Consider the following 18,669-nt stretch of genomic DNA (forward strand, 5'->3'; position numbering starts at 1 on the left):
CATTCAGTAAAGTGTGTGAACCATTTTGAACTGGATGACCATGGGAAACAGCCACCAGAAATTGAGATGTCAGTGCTGTTGGTATTTCATTCCTACAATTCAGACCATTTCCCAAATAATCTGGAGTATAACAGAACTGCCTAGAAACTCAAGCCAAGAACTTGGTTATAGTCCTAGTTCTGCTATTCATTCACTGGATGATCTTGGGCAAGTTACTTCTGGCAAAAGTCTGTCAATTTCACATAGTCCACCAGAAGCTCAGAGAATGAGAGAAGAGGGCATGTGGGCACAAAGTTCTCCCCCTTTGGATCCAATTGCAGGCTCAAGGCCTTGCTTTATAATTCCGATATATATATATATATATATATTGCATTTAAATTTAATAACCTATCATATATGTCCATAATGACAGGATGAAAAACTGTCCTGAATCTAAATCAAAGTCAAAGCTCAGGCTGCAACGCTTTCAAAGGAAATGAATTAAAACACAAGCAGTCTTCAGGCCATATCAATGGCATATTTACTATATATGCATATACACTATTACAGTCTCCATACGGTTAAGGCCTTAAACATGCAGCAAATCCTCTCTGAGGCACACACTGAAGATAAACATAAAGGACAATTTTTGTTTAAGTATCAGATTGTTTCATACTTTCCATTTCGCTACGTAATGATAAATCTTATCTTTACTGGCTGGTAATCAGATCTAATGCCTACAGCACTCCATAGGATGTGTTCACTCCATGAAATACCTTTATCCATTTGAAGTAATTACCAAATAGGAATAGTCTCAAAGAATTATAAGGTGTTTCTAAGGCCTAAATTGACTTTTAGGCACTACCAATAAGTGCTAGCTATAGGCCACCACCAGTATGCAGACATGCCAAACCCACAGAAAAAAAAAACAGAAATTGGGCTTATTTTTGGCTTAATTGACTTGTGAGTTGCTAGTTTTGGCTTGTAGCTTCTTTTTTTTCATCTGCTCCCAGCAAGCAGGGGCAAAGGGGGTAAAGAGTCAGGGATGCACAGTGGGCCCACCACAGTCCCAGACTGCAGACCCCAGGGATCTAGTCACGTAGTGTTGGGGTTCTTAGAGATTGGCTTGTTTTGGCCTTGTTTTTTGGCTTATTGTAAAAGTTGCTGTGCTTATTTACTGTGTGAAAGTTGGCAACTGTACAAGCACAGGGCAGTCAGTGCTGGCAGCAATTCCAGATTAGTCTTTTAACAGCGCCTATGGCTAACTCGTAAGGGGCATCCATCCTTCTCAGCGGCAGCCTGAGAGCCACGGACATCCCCTCTGGTTACTGGGTCTTTAACAACCACCAATGTAGTGTGCCTGGCTAAGGCGCCCCACGGGAAGGGTGACAGGAGCCGCTGTGCTGCGGCTGCCTCACAGAGCCCGGCCCTCTCCGGGCTAATGGTGGGGCCCGGTGCTGCACTCGGGTCCGGGACCGCGGCGTGGATGCCGGAGCAGCCCAGCTGAGGCGAGTGCGGCGCCGCCGCAGGCTCTGCCCCAGGGGAGCCTCTCGCAGGCTCGGGGGCCGTGCAGCGGTAGGGCAGCCTCAGCAGCTGGGCGTCGCGGCCAAGCCAGACAGGGGCCTCGGCTCCTCCTAGCAGGCTGGGAGCGAGCGGGCTGAGGGTGAAGGGCCCTAGGGCCGGGGTAGACGCAGCTTGTCTGGGAGCGGGGCACCAGGGCCGGGCCTCATGGTGAGGAGGCGGAGCAGGAGCCGGGATTGGGGGCCGCCCGTCTGCCTGGGGGGCGGGAGTGGCTGGCGGAGCAGCAGTAGCGGCGGCTTGGGCCGCGGGGAGGCGCCTGAGCGGCTGCCCCTGAACATGGCGGCGGCGGCTGCTCCTCCCGCGGGTGGCGGGGGCTGCTGCCCGGCCGGGCCCGGTGGCGGCTCGGTGCCCGTGCTCTTCTGCTTCTCGGTCTTCGCCCGGCCCTCGACCGTGCCGCACGGCGCCGGCTACGAGCTGCTGATCCAGAAGTTCCTGAGCCTCTACGGGGACCAGCTCGACATGCACCGCAAGTTCGTGGTGCAGCTCTTCGCCGAGGAGTGGAGCCAGTACATCGACCTGCCCAAGGGCTTCGTGGTCAGCGAGCGCTGCAAAGTGCGCCTGGTGCCGTTGCAGATACAGGTGAGACCCACCCCCGCCAGGGCCAGCTCCCGTCCCACAGCTTCCCGCCCTCTCTGTGCCTGACTAGCTCGGAGTTACGGGATCCCTGGAGCACGCGGGGGTGACTCTCACTGTCTGAGGTGCACGCCTCCCACCCTGTCTGCATGAATACACTCCCGGCATCTCTCAGCCTGCAGGGCCCCCGCTTTGGGTTCCCCCTCACCCCCCATTCCTTTAAAGACTTTCCCAGCGCGCTTCAGGTCTCCTTAAAGCCCCACCCCTCTGGTGCTGGAACTAGGGGTGCTGGGGGTGTGGCAGCACCCCCTGGCTTGAAGTGGTTTCCATTATATACAAGCTTCACAGTTTTGTTCAATGGCTTTTAGCACCCCCACTATAAAAATTGTTCCAATGCCCTTCCTGCCAACCACCTCTCTCTCAGGCACACACCCCTTTTCACACCCACTGCCTGCTTCTCTCTAAAGTCCACATACGCTGTTGAAACCCCCTCCTGTAGCCACCCCCTCTTATGTAACCTGTTCTAAAATTTCTTTTGGAAAATTAACGTTGAAGGAATATAATCCCAATTTCTCTTAACATGCATACATAGAATTCTATGTCCATAGTTATGACCAGTGTTTAGGAATACGATTTATTAGCTCTTATCACTTTTATTGTTGCCCAAACAGTTAAATGACAAATATAGTTATCCTCAAGAAATCTGAGCTTCCATATGTTGCAATAAATGTCTTTGTTTTAAAAATGACATAATAGAGAGGACAGGTTATAAAAATGATTGCATAGCAGTGTCTGAGAGTGCCATGTTTCCTGACAATCTTTTAAATTGTAATAATGATTTGCAATGTCTGAGGGAAACTTCAGTGCAGAGTAAAAAAAGGGATTAGGCAAAATCTAAATCCATGAGGAAGCAATACAGCAAACCTACATTTTATATTATACTGATGCATTTATATTATTAAGCCCATAACCTAATGCACTTCACAGAAACACATGTATCTTACAGCCACCCTTGAATCTTGGTTTTATATTTAATGAATCAGACCATATTTTCCCCAAAGGTGGTACAATACATAAAACAGTAAACATTTGTCATTTGAAATAGACAACCTGTGCAATCTTTCTTTCAACTAAATTTGTGCTAAGGTGGAATTGAGGTTGGGGTCAGGGTTCAACATTGAAAACAAAGATTAATCTTTAATTACAAATTTTATTGTGCCAGAGCTTTGTACCATGCACTACATGTCCCCAGTTTTATATTCAGTCCTGCTTCTGATAAGTTATAGGATAGTAACTCACTGGTTTCATGGCAGACTGCTAGACAGATCTAGTACATGTTTTTGATAGTAAGATATCTTCATGCATAACAGTCGTGCTGTAATGACTGCATTCAGAACAAAATTGCCTTACTTTTCCCTTTTTCCAGTTTAGGGGGTTTTAAAACGTCAGCTATTTTTCAGTAATGAAAATGTGAATTTTATATGGAGAGGAATGTTCAAGTTTTAGCTGTAGTCAATTAATTTTCCTCTGTCAGGCAGAAATTCTGGATGAGTTGGAAATACAATGTAAAAAATGAATAATTTTTATTATTTGGAATACGGCTATTCTTTGTATCACCAGACAATACTTATTGGAATGTTATTCATAAATTAGCCTTAATAATAGAGTCCTGTGCCCTAGCAGGTTATCAGGTCAGACTCCCTCTACCACAGTGGCTCTCAAACTTTCCAGATTACTGTACCCCTATCAGGAGTCTGATTTGTCTTGCGTACCCCCAAATTTCACCTCACTTGAAGACGACTTGCTTACAAAGTCAGACATAAAAATACAAATAGTGTCACGGTACACTGTTACTGAAAAATGGCTTACTTATTTTTACCATATAATTATAAAATAAATGAGTTGGAATATAAATATTGTACTTGCATTTCAGTGTATAGTATATAGAGCAATATAAACAAGTCATTGTATGAAATTTTAGTTTGTACTGACTTTGCTATTGCTTTTTTATGTAGCCTGCTGTAAAACTACGCAAATATCTAGATGAGTTGATGTTTCCCCAGGGTTACACATACCCCTGGTTGAGAACCACTGCTTTACCTAGTAAATACTGTTCCCTACACCCAGAATGTTATGTATTTTTGGTATTTCCTTTAGTCATGTGTCAAAGACACCTCTTAGTATCTGTTCTTTGTCTAATTAGATTTACCGAGTCTCCCAAGGAAGTCATGGAAATCTCATCATTTGATATAGTCAAACCTAGGCAAGAAAACATACTATGTGGAACAAACATTAACAGAAGGAATGTCTAGAGTTCTAAATTATTTTCCATCCCCAAATTTACTGTATGTTTGGGGATAGAAAAAGACTTCAGTCATAAGAACAGCCATACTGGGTCAGACCAAAGGTCCATTCAGCCCAGTATCTTGTCTACCGACAGTGGCCAATGTCAGGTGCCCCAGAGGGAGTGAACCTAACAGGTAATGATCAAGTGATCTCTCTCCTGCCATCCATCTCCACCCTCTGACAAACAGAGGCTGGGGACACCATTCCTTACCCATCCTGGCTAATAGCCATTAATGGACTTAACCTCCATGAATTTATCTGTTATAACCCTGTTATAGACCTAGCCTTCACAACTTCCTCAGGCAAGGAGTTCCACCGTTGACTGTGCGCTGTATGAAGAAGAACGTCCTTTTATTTGTTTTAAACCTGCTGCCCATTAATTTCATTTGGTGGCCCCTAGTTCTTATATTATGGGAACAAGTAAATAACTATTCCTTATTCACTTTCTCCACATCACTCATGATTTTATATATCTCTATCATATCCCCCCTTAGTCTCCTCTTTTCCAAGCTGAAAAGTCCTAGCCTCTTTAATCTCATATGGGACCCATTCCAACCCTCTAATCATTTTAGTTGCCCCTTTCTGGACTTTTTCTAATGCCAGTGTATCTTTTTTGAGATGAGGAGACCACATCTGTACGCAGTATTCAAGATGTGGGTATACCATCGATTTATATAAGGGCAATAATATATTCTCCGTCTTATTCTCTATCCTTTTTTTAATGATTCCTAATATCCTGTTTGCTTTTTTGTCTGCCACTGCACACTGTGTAGACGTCTTCAGAGAACTATCCACGATGACTCCAAGATTTCTTTCCTGATTAGTTGTGGCTAAATTAGCCCCCATGTATGTATAGTTGGGGTTATTTTTTCCAATGTGCATTACTTTACATTTATCCACATTAAATTTCATTTGCCATTTTGTTGCCTAGTCACTTAGTTTTGTGAGATCTTTTTGAAGTTTTTCACAGTCTGCTTTGGTCTTAACTATTTTGAGCAGTCATCTAGCCATTGTTAATTTAAAGTGACATTATACTGCTGAGTTGAAAACATGAAAAGATGAGGTCCTCTCCATGAAACTGACCAATGAGGTCTTTCTGTCCAAATTGAGTTAGACAAAATAGGCAGCTATATAGTGACAAGAAAAATACAGGATTTTAAGATTTGTTTAAATAATTTAAGGTGGCATTAATGACACCGATAAGACTCCCTCCCCCCCAAGTACAGGCCTCACTTCTGCAAAGACTTCTGCTGGTTGCTCCCTGTGTTGAAACCATTGACTGCAGTGGGATCCCCCACACCCACTTCTTAGCGGGGCCAGGCCATATCTTTTATCTTGAACTTGACATCCCTGCACACATCTCTTTGAAGAACTGGGCCATAATTTTTATCTTGACCTTGAAGAGTCAGTATTGTGATATCTGGTAATACATTCTTGTTAAACCTCATATACATCTTACTCAGTTTTAGTCTAATACAGACTTTCCAAATGCTGTCATAATGTGGATCACATTTTAGTACAGCAGCAGTCTCCTGGGCAGCCTGCCCTCTTATTGGTGATGCCATTACATCTCTGAGGTTTTTCATCTAATTGTTTAGATGAAAAGGTAAAATTAGAGCAGTCTTTAATGTATCTTAGCTGTTTCTGAAAGTAATTTAGCAGCTGGTAATGAAACATCACCACGTGACCAGCCAGTTCTGCTTGAACCACCAGCCAGTGCTCCCAGATCACACAGGTTGGGAACCTCTGGTCTAATACAATCACAGTTACATGTTTCAGATTAACTAGGAAACACAAGACAAAGAAAAAAGTCCCTCATCAGCATGAGTGCGATAGGTGTCTAGTGCAGTGGTTCCCAAACTTTAACAACCTGTGAACCCCTTTCACTAAAATGTCAAGTATCGCGAACCCCCTCCTAAAAATAAATATTTCCAGGGATTTTCTCCTTTACCTGAGTATAAATTATAAAAGCAGTAATCTCAGAAATATAAAATTTGTTTTTGTGACATGCTTATTACACACTATTTCTTATTAATTATTATTTATCATGATAGTATTTTTATTACATTATGAAAACAGCAATACTCATCCAAGATCTCACTTTTGTAGCTTGTATTGCTTTGAATAAGCCTGTTATAAGACAAGGCTCCTATGTTTCATCAAGGAGTATCAGATGTGAAAAGCATGAAGGGATTTAAGAAGCCAACTCAAAGAGTTCCTCCCACACAAACATTTAGGTCTTGAGCAGTCCAGGCAAACAACGCACGTTACAACAAAGCTTAAACTTGTTCTTCTTAATAATTTAAAAAACAATACTAGCTGCCTATTTCATTTTAAAAACAGCCAAAAATATCCACCTCCCTTTCCATTTCTTATAAGGAGGCTTGAAGTTTCAATCTCCTCAGTGTGATAGATATGCTTGCTTTGATCTGCTTAGCTCTTGGAAGTCCAGGGGCTCTAGGCTGCTGGCCCCATGCTTCCCGGGGTACCTAGGGACAGCTCTGGCTGCCATTAGGGATTTTTTTCCCGAGAACCCCCTGTAACATTTTACCAACCCCAGTTTGGTAACCACTGGTCTAGTGCAACCACCCTCCCTAATATTTTATTTTAATAAAATGACTTTAGAAAAACCCCAATAACAAATGGCTGACTCCTTAACTTGTATAGTTTTATCATATGCATAGCCTAATCATCAGCCAATCAGATACCTCTTTCCATAAACTCATTGTAATTGTGATAGACATTTAGACATGGGGAGTGGAAGAGAAATTTGATTACTATACCAATTAATGCTCAAAAAGGGACAACACTGTATGGTTTCTTTTACTGAAATATTCAATTCCTTCCCACATCCCTCCGAAGTTCAGAAGGGTTGTAAACTCACTCTGCATTAATTTTGTCTCTGTATGTTCTGTTCTGAAAGCTACTTTACACACTTCAGATTAGGATATGTCTATCAGGGAAACTTGCACTGGTGTACTTACACTGGTATACATATACTGATGTAAATTCCTAATGTAGACATGCTGCATTGGTGCAAAATGGGGCGTCAGCCAGTCAAATTCTTAATTGTCTGCCAGTGGTTATACATAAGGCTGCAAGTATGTCACGGAAGTCGTGGATTCTGTGACCTCCGTGACTTCTGCAGCGGGTGATACTGGCTCAGGGGCTGCCCGACTCGGGTTAGGGTTAGGGTCGGGCAGCCCCTGGGTCAGCAACAGCAGTTTGGGTGTGTGGGCTCAGGGCTAGGGGCAGGGGGTTGGGAGTGTGGGGGGACGTTTACCTCAGGGTGGGGGGCTCTCACTGTCATGGCCCAGCAGCTCCTAGGTGGTAGAGGGGCTGGAGGGAGGCCTCCATGCTGCCTGTACCCACAGGCCCCACCCCGCAACTCACATTGGCTGCGGTTCCCAGGCAATGGGAGCTGCGGCAGCTGGCGCTTGTGCCCCTCCGCCACCTAGGAACTGCAGGGATGTGGAGCTGGGTAGGGAGCCCCTGCCTGCTCTGCCAACCCTCCCCCTGCCAGCTTCAATTTTTATGCTTCAATTCCCTGTCTGTAAAATGGAGCTTCTACTTTCCTATTTCACAGGGAAGTTGTCAAGGTAAATTCAATAATGTTTCTATATAGTGAGTATAATAGAAAAGCCTGTGAGGAAATTAATAATTCTGTATTCAGTGAAGAATTTGCATGGTGTACTGTAAACAAAGCTTGGGACCACACATTGTATGAGGAGGATAAAATGAAATCTTGAACAATTGCCTCATTCCCTGAGCACTGTCCATTATATGCACTGATGGATGTGGGCGTCCTGGAAGGTGAAATAGTGTGACTATACAGCTAAAGACTGCATCATAGTGCCTATGCACAAGCAACCTTCATTCTGCATTTCCTGGCTTTTGGATGTTTGACTTTCCAGTTTTATAAATGGTAATAACAGAAACAAAGTATTTATAACAGAATATTGTCACAAGAGTAATGTCTTCTGCTGGCAAAAATGTTCTGGTTTTTGCCTTGACATTTATGTAGAAACCATTATTTTGTAACATTATTCTCTTCCATCACCCAATCAAGAACTCTGTACATCACAGTGCTTTACAGTACCTCAAAAATAGTCTTAAAAACTCATCATTATAGCGACCTATGTGAAATTAGCCTTAGTGCAGCCCTTAGTGTCCATTACATTTCTGGTGCTATTAAAAGCCTCAGAGGACAAAGAGTAAATTGACATGTAAAACAAGCTATCATCTTGCTCCTAGGGGTGGTCCTTCCAACTCTGCATTCCAATACAATGTGGCCAAACTTACACTGCTGCTAATCATGAAATACGTGTTCAGTTGTTTGACGGCTCCAGCCGCCATACTGTTGTATTTTAGTGCTGATAAAACATACTATTTTAAAAGCTGAACTGTAAGGAAAAAAATGCCAAACAAAATAAACCAATGAACCTTTTTAATTCTTCATTCCATCTCCCTCCCCTGATCCCCTTTAGGAATATCAGGCCCTTGCTGTTCTCTTGGTGGAGGTGGTCCCCAGCAAGATCTTGAAAAGACCTGATGTCACATGACACTGTAACCTGATGCAGCTCTCTTGGCCCATCTAGAATAGCCACTTCTAGATCCCTGCCTAGAATATGATTTAAAATGGTTAGATTATCAAGTTACACACACCTTTAAATCCTAGTCTAGACAAGACCTAAGTATTAGAGAGTAGTTGGTTTTTCAGATTCATTCAAGCTTTGGCCTCTGAGGGTGTGTCTCCACGGCAGTAAAACAGCCCTACCTGGCCTGGGTCAGCTATCTCAGGCCAACCATGGGAATTTTATTGCAGCATAGACATACCGTAAGACTACTATTTGTATAAAGTGTTACAGTCACTGTGGACTGCACTAACACCACACATTAATTTCACAAAGGTCACCATATATTCTGTTTCTAAATCAACTTTGGGGAATCATTATACATTTAGAATATTACCATTAAGAATCAGTATATCTACCCCTGTTATGGAGAAAATTGGGGAGGGTGAGGGTATGATGAGCTTGGCAGCGGAGGTGCTGCCCAAGTAACATCACCATTCCTCTTACAAACATCTGGCCAAGATTCTCCAGCAAAGAGAAGGAATTGAGGACCAAACAGTCTTGATATTTCATATTTGAAAGATGAAATACAAAAATATTTAGAAAAAGCTTGAAGCAATTTTTAGAATTATAAAGAAGCAGAAAAGGATGCATACAAGTTTTGGTTTTGCTTTGCTGTTCATCTTTACAAAAGTAAACTATATGAAAGGTTGCCCAACTATGTTTCACTATTCACAGAACAATTACTTACGCAACTATAAACTACTTTAAAATAAACCTAAAATAGTTCTATTGCACAGGGTCAAAGTGTAGACTTTTATGTGTAATTCAAAATTAAAGTTACAGATTTACCTAAATGAGTGTAGCATGTTCATGGAATTAAAACAATATGGAATTCTGCATGAAATACCAAACATGAACAAGGTGTTTCCTACAGATTAGTGATGCACCATTATGTAGTCTGGGACCCAAACACAGGTCACCTTTGAATTTTTATTATCTGGCATTTTCCCCTCTTCCAGATTCAAGAACACTGCTTCTATGTTTTTACCTCATGATCTTTATATTGAGCTTGCATTACAATTTAAACAAAATTTTTAAAAACACACATTTTTTAAAAATCTTGGAAGTAACAAAACAAATAACTTTTCCAAACATTTTACTTTCACATGGCATTTTTTTCCCCCTCATCCTTTATCTGTACTTTTGTCAATCCCAGCTCTTCTGAACAGGAACCTTTTTCTTCTCCATTTGTATTATCATTTACTCTTTACTGCACTAGCACCTCAATAAAGAAATATATTTTTATGTAACTTTTTAGCTTTTTAAAAAAGAAAAGGCAAAACCAAATTATGGGCAATTGCACATGAGATAAATGAGTTTGTTTAAAAAGATTCAAAAGCTTTTAAAAACTCCTGTGTTCAGCCATGCAATAATGAACCAATTCCTGCTACAATATATGCAGTCACAATTGAAGTAAACCTTTAAAAATGATTACTAGAAAGGTACAAGGTATAAAAGTAGCCAAAATAAACAATGAAAGAGAAAAATAGATACAGAAAACTGCAATATCTAAGTATACTGCATTTTTTGATTAATTGGGTTTCTCACCTAAGCCTTGAAAATATTAAAATCAACCTTTTGTATATGAGGAACTATCAAACAATCTGACTAGTATAGTTTCCAGGTAATATTTAAATAGTTGATGACTTGCGCATTAGAAGACTTCACTGCAAGATTTTTTTAAATTTGCATTAAAAATAAATACAAAATCTATGTGAACATTAATAGTCTAGTCTTTTTCACATACATGAAAAACCTCAGTTAATTTATTTTCAGTCTAAAATCCACACAAGGGAAACTTGGGAAATTATTTTTTTGTGTTCAGCTCCACTGATGGCAGCAATGCTGGGGAGTCCCGCTATAGATCTATCACGGTGAAAGGACCACACAAACAGGAGACATTCACTATACTGTGGAACCAAAGAAAATGAATACATACCAAGTATATAGAAAGAGAATTTTATTTTAAACTTTCAGTTATACTACTTTTAAGTTTTAATTTTTAACATTAGTAGGTAAAACAGTTTTGTGAGAAGTTTAATGAAGTAATGTCCCTTTAGTTGTGGTTGCAGAATTGTATATATTTTTGTCAAAAGGTCAGATCCTGTGACTAGCAGTTATATTTTAAAGTATACAAGTCTCATTGTGTATTTAAACTGTCCTGAGTGCATCTCTCACTTGATAAAACTGTGGATTCCTGTTGGTTACTGCAACACTGCTGTATGTCTGGGTCAATATTTAATTGATTGCCACATGTTAGTTTTAAAAACAAACGAACAAAATAAAAAAATCCTTAAACATCCTTTCCCCTCTAATTTTGTTGTTCTTCAGTATGCATTCAACCCACACTTTGGCAGAGTTTTTAAAAACTATTTCCCATTCCAGAAATCTCCTTATTTTTTAATAATCAGTTAAAAATTTAATTGAATTAAAACTGTGATGTTAAATCTGTATTTTTGTTTTCAGATAACTACATTAGGCAACCTGACACCTTCAAGCACTGTATTCTTCTGTTGCGATATGCAAGAAAGATTCAGACCTGCTATCAAATATTTTGGTGATATCATCAGTGTAGGACAACGATTGGTAGGTTTACTGATTTTTCTCCCTCTCCCCTCCCCCCCACTGCAGTAACGACAAAAATCTTTGCAAATTGTCATCAATGCACAGATACTACTGGTGTCTTATAGAGGCCAGATGTAAATACTATACGTTCACCCCTCTCATGCTTAAATAACTGTTTTATTCTCGTGGATTTGTTTTTCCTTGCAGGTCCAGGGTGCACGGATTTTAGGAATTCCAGTCATTGTGACAGAACAGTATCCCAAAGGCCTTGGAAGCACCGTGCAAGAAATTGATTTAACAGGAGTTAAACTTGTGCTTCCAAAAACAAAATTTTCTATGGTATTGCCAGAAGTAGAAGCTGCCTTAGCGGATATTCCTGGAGTCCGCAGTGTTGTCTTGTTTGGAGTAGAAGTATGTACTTGTTTGTTATAGTACTGCATTATTACTGTAGTATGGTTGAAAATGTGTTTATATATTGATGTCTACGCAAAGCTGTGTAATAGTCCAGATACCACTTAAAGGTTAAATTGTTTGTGATCATTTCAGTTGTTCAGAGCGGATAATCTCGTAAGATACTTAGATACTTATAAATTGAGTTTACAAGGTCAGATCTTGCAATTTTGCAGTTTGCATTCAAAACTCCCATTGAATTAATTAGTAATTTAATGTTTAGGAAAATTATAGAATTGATCCCTAATTTAATCTTGAACAGTAGTTCCAGGTAATCCTGTAAATACTTTTATAATGCTGGTATTTTTCTGACAGACTCACGTGTGCATCCAGCAAACAGCGTTGGAACTGGTTGGCAGAGGTGTGGAAGTTCACATTGTAGCAGATGCCACCTCATCAAGAAGTATGATGGACAGGATGTTTGCTCTTGAGGTAACATGCATAATTTAGATAGACTTTCTTCTACACCTTGGTTCTATATTTGGTTCTCTTATTGTTACAAACCATTGAGAAAGTCACAAGCATTATAGCAAGTGAATAACTCAGTGAGAGGTGTTAGTTATGTAGTCATCCACAGAATAGGTCACCAAGCAACAGGAGGGCCAGGATTTTTAAAAAAAATTAAATATTTTGGTGACATGTGTCTACATGCAGAGCACTGGGTTGGGGACATCAGGTCAGAATTTGGGAGCTTCTCATGAAATGTTGGACATTCTACAAACTACTGACTTTTTGTGGCCCCTTGGGTGACCTTGTAAGACCGAATTCTCTATGAAACTGTATAAAAATACTATACAACTTTTTATAGTTCAGAATGGTATTTTGCTCGGCATGCTACTGTTGTTGCTGCTTTATACTTTGAAGTGTGTTTCAGTTCTGAAGCGCCTTCTAATGTGCCAAAAAAAAAAAAAAAAAAGGGGCAGCAGCAAATTCAGTAAAACTCCTATTTGCCTCTAAGGAGCTAAAAAGCTTTAAATTCCATATTTTAAAAAAGTTTCATTATCACAATTAGAAAAATTCTGGTAGTCCAACTGAATATGTTACAAATGTTGCAGAAGTGACAATACATAAAGCTAGAAAATTTTAAAAGTGCAGCTGCATTTCATACACAACTTCATGGTGGTTTTATGGAAAACAAGCACTCTAACTAGCTTGCAAGCTTAATTGTTGTGTTAAAAATCCAAGATGGAAAAGAGAACTGTATCTGCACTAAACATGGGAATTTTTGCTCTGGATTTTAGCAGAATAGTTGAAAATTAAACTCTTAAAATGAACAATAATTCCATAACTTTGTGCCGGTCACATAGAATCAAAAAAGGAGTTGCACACCTTCTATGTCTAGTAAAACTTTAGAGCTTAAGGAAAGTCAACAGTATTGAGCATTTGATAAAAATGCAGTAACTCTGATCATGTGCGAGCTTAATGAAATCTGCCACATAATGCATATGACGCACAAGGACTACTGTCAGAAAAATAAGTCACAGACTCCTCTGGAAACTAATGCAGTACAGTATTACTATTGCTTAATATGTTTAGTAAGAAAAGAACCAAAATTTTGGTGGTTTTGCTGTTGCTGTACATTTGCTTAGAACAAACAGCACATCTTTCATGTGCGCATGCGTGCACACACAAATCACAGTTCTGTGTATTGTAATAGATTTTGAATTGCCCTGGAAAAGTCTTGGATTTTGTCCAGTCAAAATGGATCCATTATAATTATAAAAAAAGTAGATAGCTGCACTCACTCAAAACTCCTAGAAGGGCTCTTCAGACAAATTAATTGGTTCTAGATAACTTTTTTTTTTTTTTTTTTTTTTTTTTTTTGGGGTAAATGTCAGTAGTTCTCAAAATGTAGTTCAGAAAGCACTTGCTGGTTCTTTGTGGAGAGCTGACAGGTTACATGTTACTGGCTCCTCTTCACTTCCAGCCACCTCTACAAGCTTTTAGTTTCCTTTTTGCAATGAAGAGCCTATATTAGGGCAGCTGCTTAATATTATAGGGGAGAGGAATTGAATGCTGCCCCCAGGGACCGTGGCTGGGGAAATGGGGACCAGAAAACAGGAAGGCATGTACAGGAATGTTGTATGATCATGGGACTGATGTGTTCCATGATTTCAAAAAATTTGATAACCCCTGGTTTAGGCTAAATACACCATAGGAAGAAATATTTAAAGCCTTCAATTTTTTCCCTCTTTCACTGGATTTATAGGTTAAAGTTACCTATCCCATAGGAGAGGTGGTAGATTTAATTCATTAATATGTGTTGCTTCAGATATGCTTGCAAGTCTTTGAGATCCTCTAGTAGAGGGTACTATAGAAGTACAAGCTATTATGTAGACACTTTAATACAATTTGATTCTAAATTATTGGTGTACAGTGCATTTAAAATTTTCAAATTAGACCCATATACACATCAGAATGATTGTACTCTGTATAATGAGACACATTCTGGCATGAAACAGGAATAGTTCTTCACTCTATCCAATGTTAGTGTCAACCTTTTTTTCTGCTGCCCTCAGCCCTGTTTACATTCCTCCACTCTGTGCAGATTACTCCTTCCTCATGATGGGGTATATATGGTGACTGCCCTGTAATGTTTAGATTCTGACCAAGAAGAATCCTGCATGAAACCTGAGTGTAGCCAGAACTGGGGAAGACCACTTTTATTCCATGGTCTCCTCTTTTGTTGTTACTTCTCATATATATACAAATACATGTAGCCCCATTTAGAATTCAGTCCTGCATGTTGAGATATTTTTGTCATCATGAAGAAAGCTCTAAAAGAAAATTGTTTTACAATAAGTTAGGTTTTTGTTATGCTTGAACAAGTATAAGTAATCAGTTAAGCAGCAAAATTTTTGAATGCTAACAAGCTATCTTGAGGCTCCTGTTAGTTTCCTCAGTTGCCAACATAAGTAAGTGGTAGTGTGTACAAGCCCTAAGGCTATGTCTACACTACAGCTTATGTCAGCAGAATGTATGTTGTTCGGGGTGTGAATAAACCACCACCTGAGTAACATAAGTTACACCAACATAAGCGACACTGTGGACAGCGCTATGTCAGTGGGAGAGCTCGTGGAAGTGGTTTTATCGTGCCAATGGGAGAGCTCTCTCCTGTTGGCATACAGCGTCTTCACCAGACACGCTGCAGCAGGGAAACTGCAGCTCTGTACATGTAGACGTGTCCTAAGTCTTTTCCCAAGACATTTAATAGCCCATTCTATGGAAAAAACAGTTCCTCCTCTTGGGCTAAAGAGGTTAATGGTTTCCTAAAATCGATCTGCAAAGCTAAAGGTTAGGTCATTTACACTTTTACTAGCCATTATAGAGAAGAGGCATATACCTTTGCATATGCTACTTTCAGAATCCTTTAAGCCCACAAGATAGTGACCATTATGCCTCAACTCTTCACAAGGTGAATTTTACCCTCAGCATTTTCTTCTCTTAAATGTATTTCTTTAACAGCCCACTCTCAGTTGCTATTCTGTTTTAATGACACATGCATTACTGACATGAACACAGATTTCAGCTATACTTCTGAAATGTAGTTCTGGTAGTGTTTTATCATTTGCATTTTTTGGATAAGGATTTTTGTTTTTTCTTTTAAGTGTGAGTGAGTCTTCTCTTTTTCCCTAGCCAGTTTTCATTCCATTCCAGCTCCCATTTGTAACTTTTTCCTACTAGTTAGTGCTCTGATAATCATTTTGGGAATTTTAACAGGAGCCTTAAGTCTACCTGTTTGGCGCTTAAATTCTGCTATTTCATTTGCTGCTTGTATCTGTTTAAGTATATGACCCAGAGAAAATGTATCTGTTGTTGTTAGATACTGAACATTTCCACGAGAAATACCCTACCAAACATTACCAGTAATGTATTTTAAAATCTTTAACTGTGCTATGCATATTCTGTTTAATTTAAAATGTGTGACCGTCATGTGGATTAAAGTTGTTATATATGTGGAGAATGCACTGCTTTTTTGCAATTTAAGATTAAAACTTGCAGCCGTGTTCTCATGCAGAAAGTATTAACTTGAAGGAAACAATCTGCATTTGTCCATTGTTTTACAAACCACATGCTTACTGCATAAGGTATGACGCTTAGCTAAAAATAGTGATTTCCCTCATACAAAGATTACTACAATAATGTGGGGGATATGAATATAGGGATGCTTATCCCACAACTGCCTAATCTAGCTACCAAGGGGTAAAGATCCCAACCCCTCATAATAGGTTAGGGTACTTTTTTCCTCCACTGCTCACAATACAGGCTAAATATAAGCTTTGCATTGTTAATAAAAATTATTGCTGTCTGACTAATGTGAGTGAATTACAGTCAACAGCTAAGGCTTGTAAAAGAGTCTTCCTCTTTTACTTTCACGAGACTATACTGTGCCCTGGAACCAGCAATCTCATGAACAGGGTATTGGATAGTATCTAACAACCTCTGAAAAAGGAAATTCATCTTCAGTAGCAGCTAACTTATTTTCTTTATAATAATGCGTCTTACCTACATAGCACCTTTTATCTGAGGATCTCAAATTTTTAAAAACTGGATGAGATAAGCTTTTCAAAACCGCTGTGTTGTCGGAAGGCATATAATTCTCACTTTATGTATGGGGAAACATTCACATAGAGGGAAGTAACATGCTTAAATTCACATAGAAGATCTGAACTGGAGAAAGAAACCCTTCTGAATACAATGCTTTAATCCAAGACTGTCCTTCCCCCTAATATTCCATAATAAAATGGAATTGACTTTCTCCTTCCCCCACCCCTCTTAATTCTCACCGGCCTCCTGGTTTTATCCTTCCCATCCATAAATACTGGGGGCAAAACAGCACAGGTTTTATTGTTTAGTGAATATTTTAAAAGTATTCTCCATTTGGTATATTGTATGTGCTTATCCACACTTGCAAGGATCTCACCTTTTTCTTTCTCTGTTCTTTTCTCTTTTAGCGTCTTGCTCGCACTGGAATAATAGTTACCACTAGTGAGGCCATCTTGCTGCAGCTGGTAGCTGATAAAGATCATCCAAAATTCAAAGAAATTCAAAACATCATTAAGGCAAGTGCTCCAGAGTCAGGGCTCCTTTCCAAAGTATAAAGAGGGCTTTTTGAAAGAGCAGTACATTGTCATCTTTAAGGAAGAACTAAAGTTGTAAACAGACACGCGTGCACGCTCTCACACCAGCTTCAGTAGAAATATAAAACTAAAAATTGGCGTATTTGTGCTTGCCTTAGAAATATTTGTCTGGGTGCCAGTGTGTTCTGTTTAATCACAGCTGTCAAAGACATTGAGTACCATGAGATGCTTTTATTGTCAGATGTTCTATTATTTATTTAAAAAAAACTTAACAGAGGTGCCTGTTAGTCTGTACTGTATCCACTGATGGTTACACTTCTCCAAAAAGTGCACATTTCTGTGAAATCTCTCTTGATTGTTCACTTTGTAAAAGTGTACTGTGATATTCTGCTTCAGTTTTGTATTGATCGAGGTAAATGTGATGTGATAATATGCTTTAACTTTGTGCATAAATTAAACGATTTTAATAGAGAATTTCAATAGTATAAAATAGATGGACTACATGTTTACATTGTCTGTCTTTTAGAATAAAAGCTAAATGCTTTGCTTATTCAGTAGACAAGCCAAGTAGCTCAAGCAACAATCTAGGGTTAATTATTTTGGGTGGCTGAAGTGGACTATGTTGATTATTCCAGACTTTTGACTCCCTAATCCTGTTTTAATGTTCTGTACGTCAACTACAGGTTCCAGGAAGCAATCATTGGGTCACTGCCCCTTTCAAAATTATAAAGAAATCTGTCAATTTGTTAATGAGATGATCTAAAAGATTGGTTTATAGTAATTCACAGCTAGTGGGAGACTACTAGCATTTAAAATTGAAAAAAAAATCTTAAACTCTTTCAGTTTCAATTACTAAAGGCTAATTATTTCTAGAAATGTCCTTGGATTTTTTTAATCCTTGTATGACTAGATTTAATAAACTCCATCTGGTTTCTGCATTAAGCCAAGCAAGCCCTGAAAAAAATAATCAACTTTTCTAGGCTGTTGTAGACTTCTGCAGCACTGATGTTGGAATTTGATTGGAATCTAGCCTAAAAGCGTAATTTAAAAAGGGACATCTGTAACTTGTTGCTATATATTTTGTAGCTGGAACTTTAACACGATTGTTCCTCTTGAAGGCACCTTCTTCATGTTCAAATGGGTTAAAAAATGTTACATAATGTTTACAACAAGAATGTAATTTTAGAACCTTTAAGGTGGTTTTTTTTGTTTTTAAGTAGATGAAACAAAATATTGAACACTGATCTTTTGGGTATAAAACTAATTACAGTAAATGTATTATTTGAAATGATTTATTTTCCTCACAAGATGGCTATAAAAGAATTGTATAACCTTTATATGTTTAAAGCAAATAAAATGTTAACATTTACTGTCTCTCTTACTCTTGTGGTATTTGTGGAATGGAGAATCCTAAAAGCTATTATTTACCATAGCTCTTATTCTAGATTGTGCTGCCT

At 39.3% G+C, this 18,669-nt stretch overlaps 1 protein-coding gene across 1 annotated transcript; it reads left to right on the forward strand.

Moving 5' to 3' along the window:
* Positions 1-1,707: 1,707 nt before the first annotated feature.
* ISOC1 (isochorismatase domain containing 1) lies at positions 1,708-18,586 on the forward strand. The gene is made up of 5 exons (XM_065406384.1): positions 1,708-2,139; positions 11,583-11,702; positions 11,889-12,092; positions 12,447-12,563; positions 17,087-18,586. Exons 1-5 carry the CDS (start codon positions 1,708-1,710, stop codon positions 17,231-17,233), a joined length of 1,020 nt encoding a protein of 339 aa, XP_065262456.1. The 3' UTR covers positions 17,234-18,586.
* Positions 18,587-18,669: the final 83 nt, after the last annotated feature.

This window comes from Emys orbicularis, chromosome 6 (genome assembly GCF_028017835.1).
Source record: "Emys orbicularis isolate rEmyOrb1 chromosome 6, rEmyOrb1.hap1, whole genome shotgun sequence".
Taxonomy (NCBI): domain Eukaryota; kingdom Metazoa; phylum Chordata; order Testudines; family Emydidae; genus Emys; species Emys orbicularis.

Excerpts from the sequence above, each read along its gene's own strand:
- ISOC1 (XM_065406384.1), top strand. The coding sequence starts at position 1,708 with ATGGTGAGGAGGCGGAGCAGGAGCCGGGATTGGGGGCCGCCCGTCTGC. Across the intron at positions 2,140-11,582 it reads TGGTGCCGTTGCAGATACAG|ATAACTACATTAGGCAACCT; the intron begins GTGAGACCCACC and ends TTTTGTTTTCAG. Across the intron at positions 12,093-12,446 it reads TTGTCTTGTTTGGAGTAGAA|ACTCACGTGTGCATCCAGCA; the intron begins GTATGTACTTGT and ends TTTTTCTGACAG.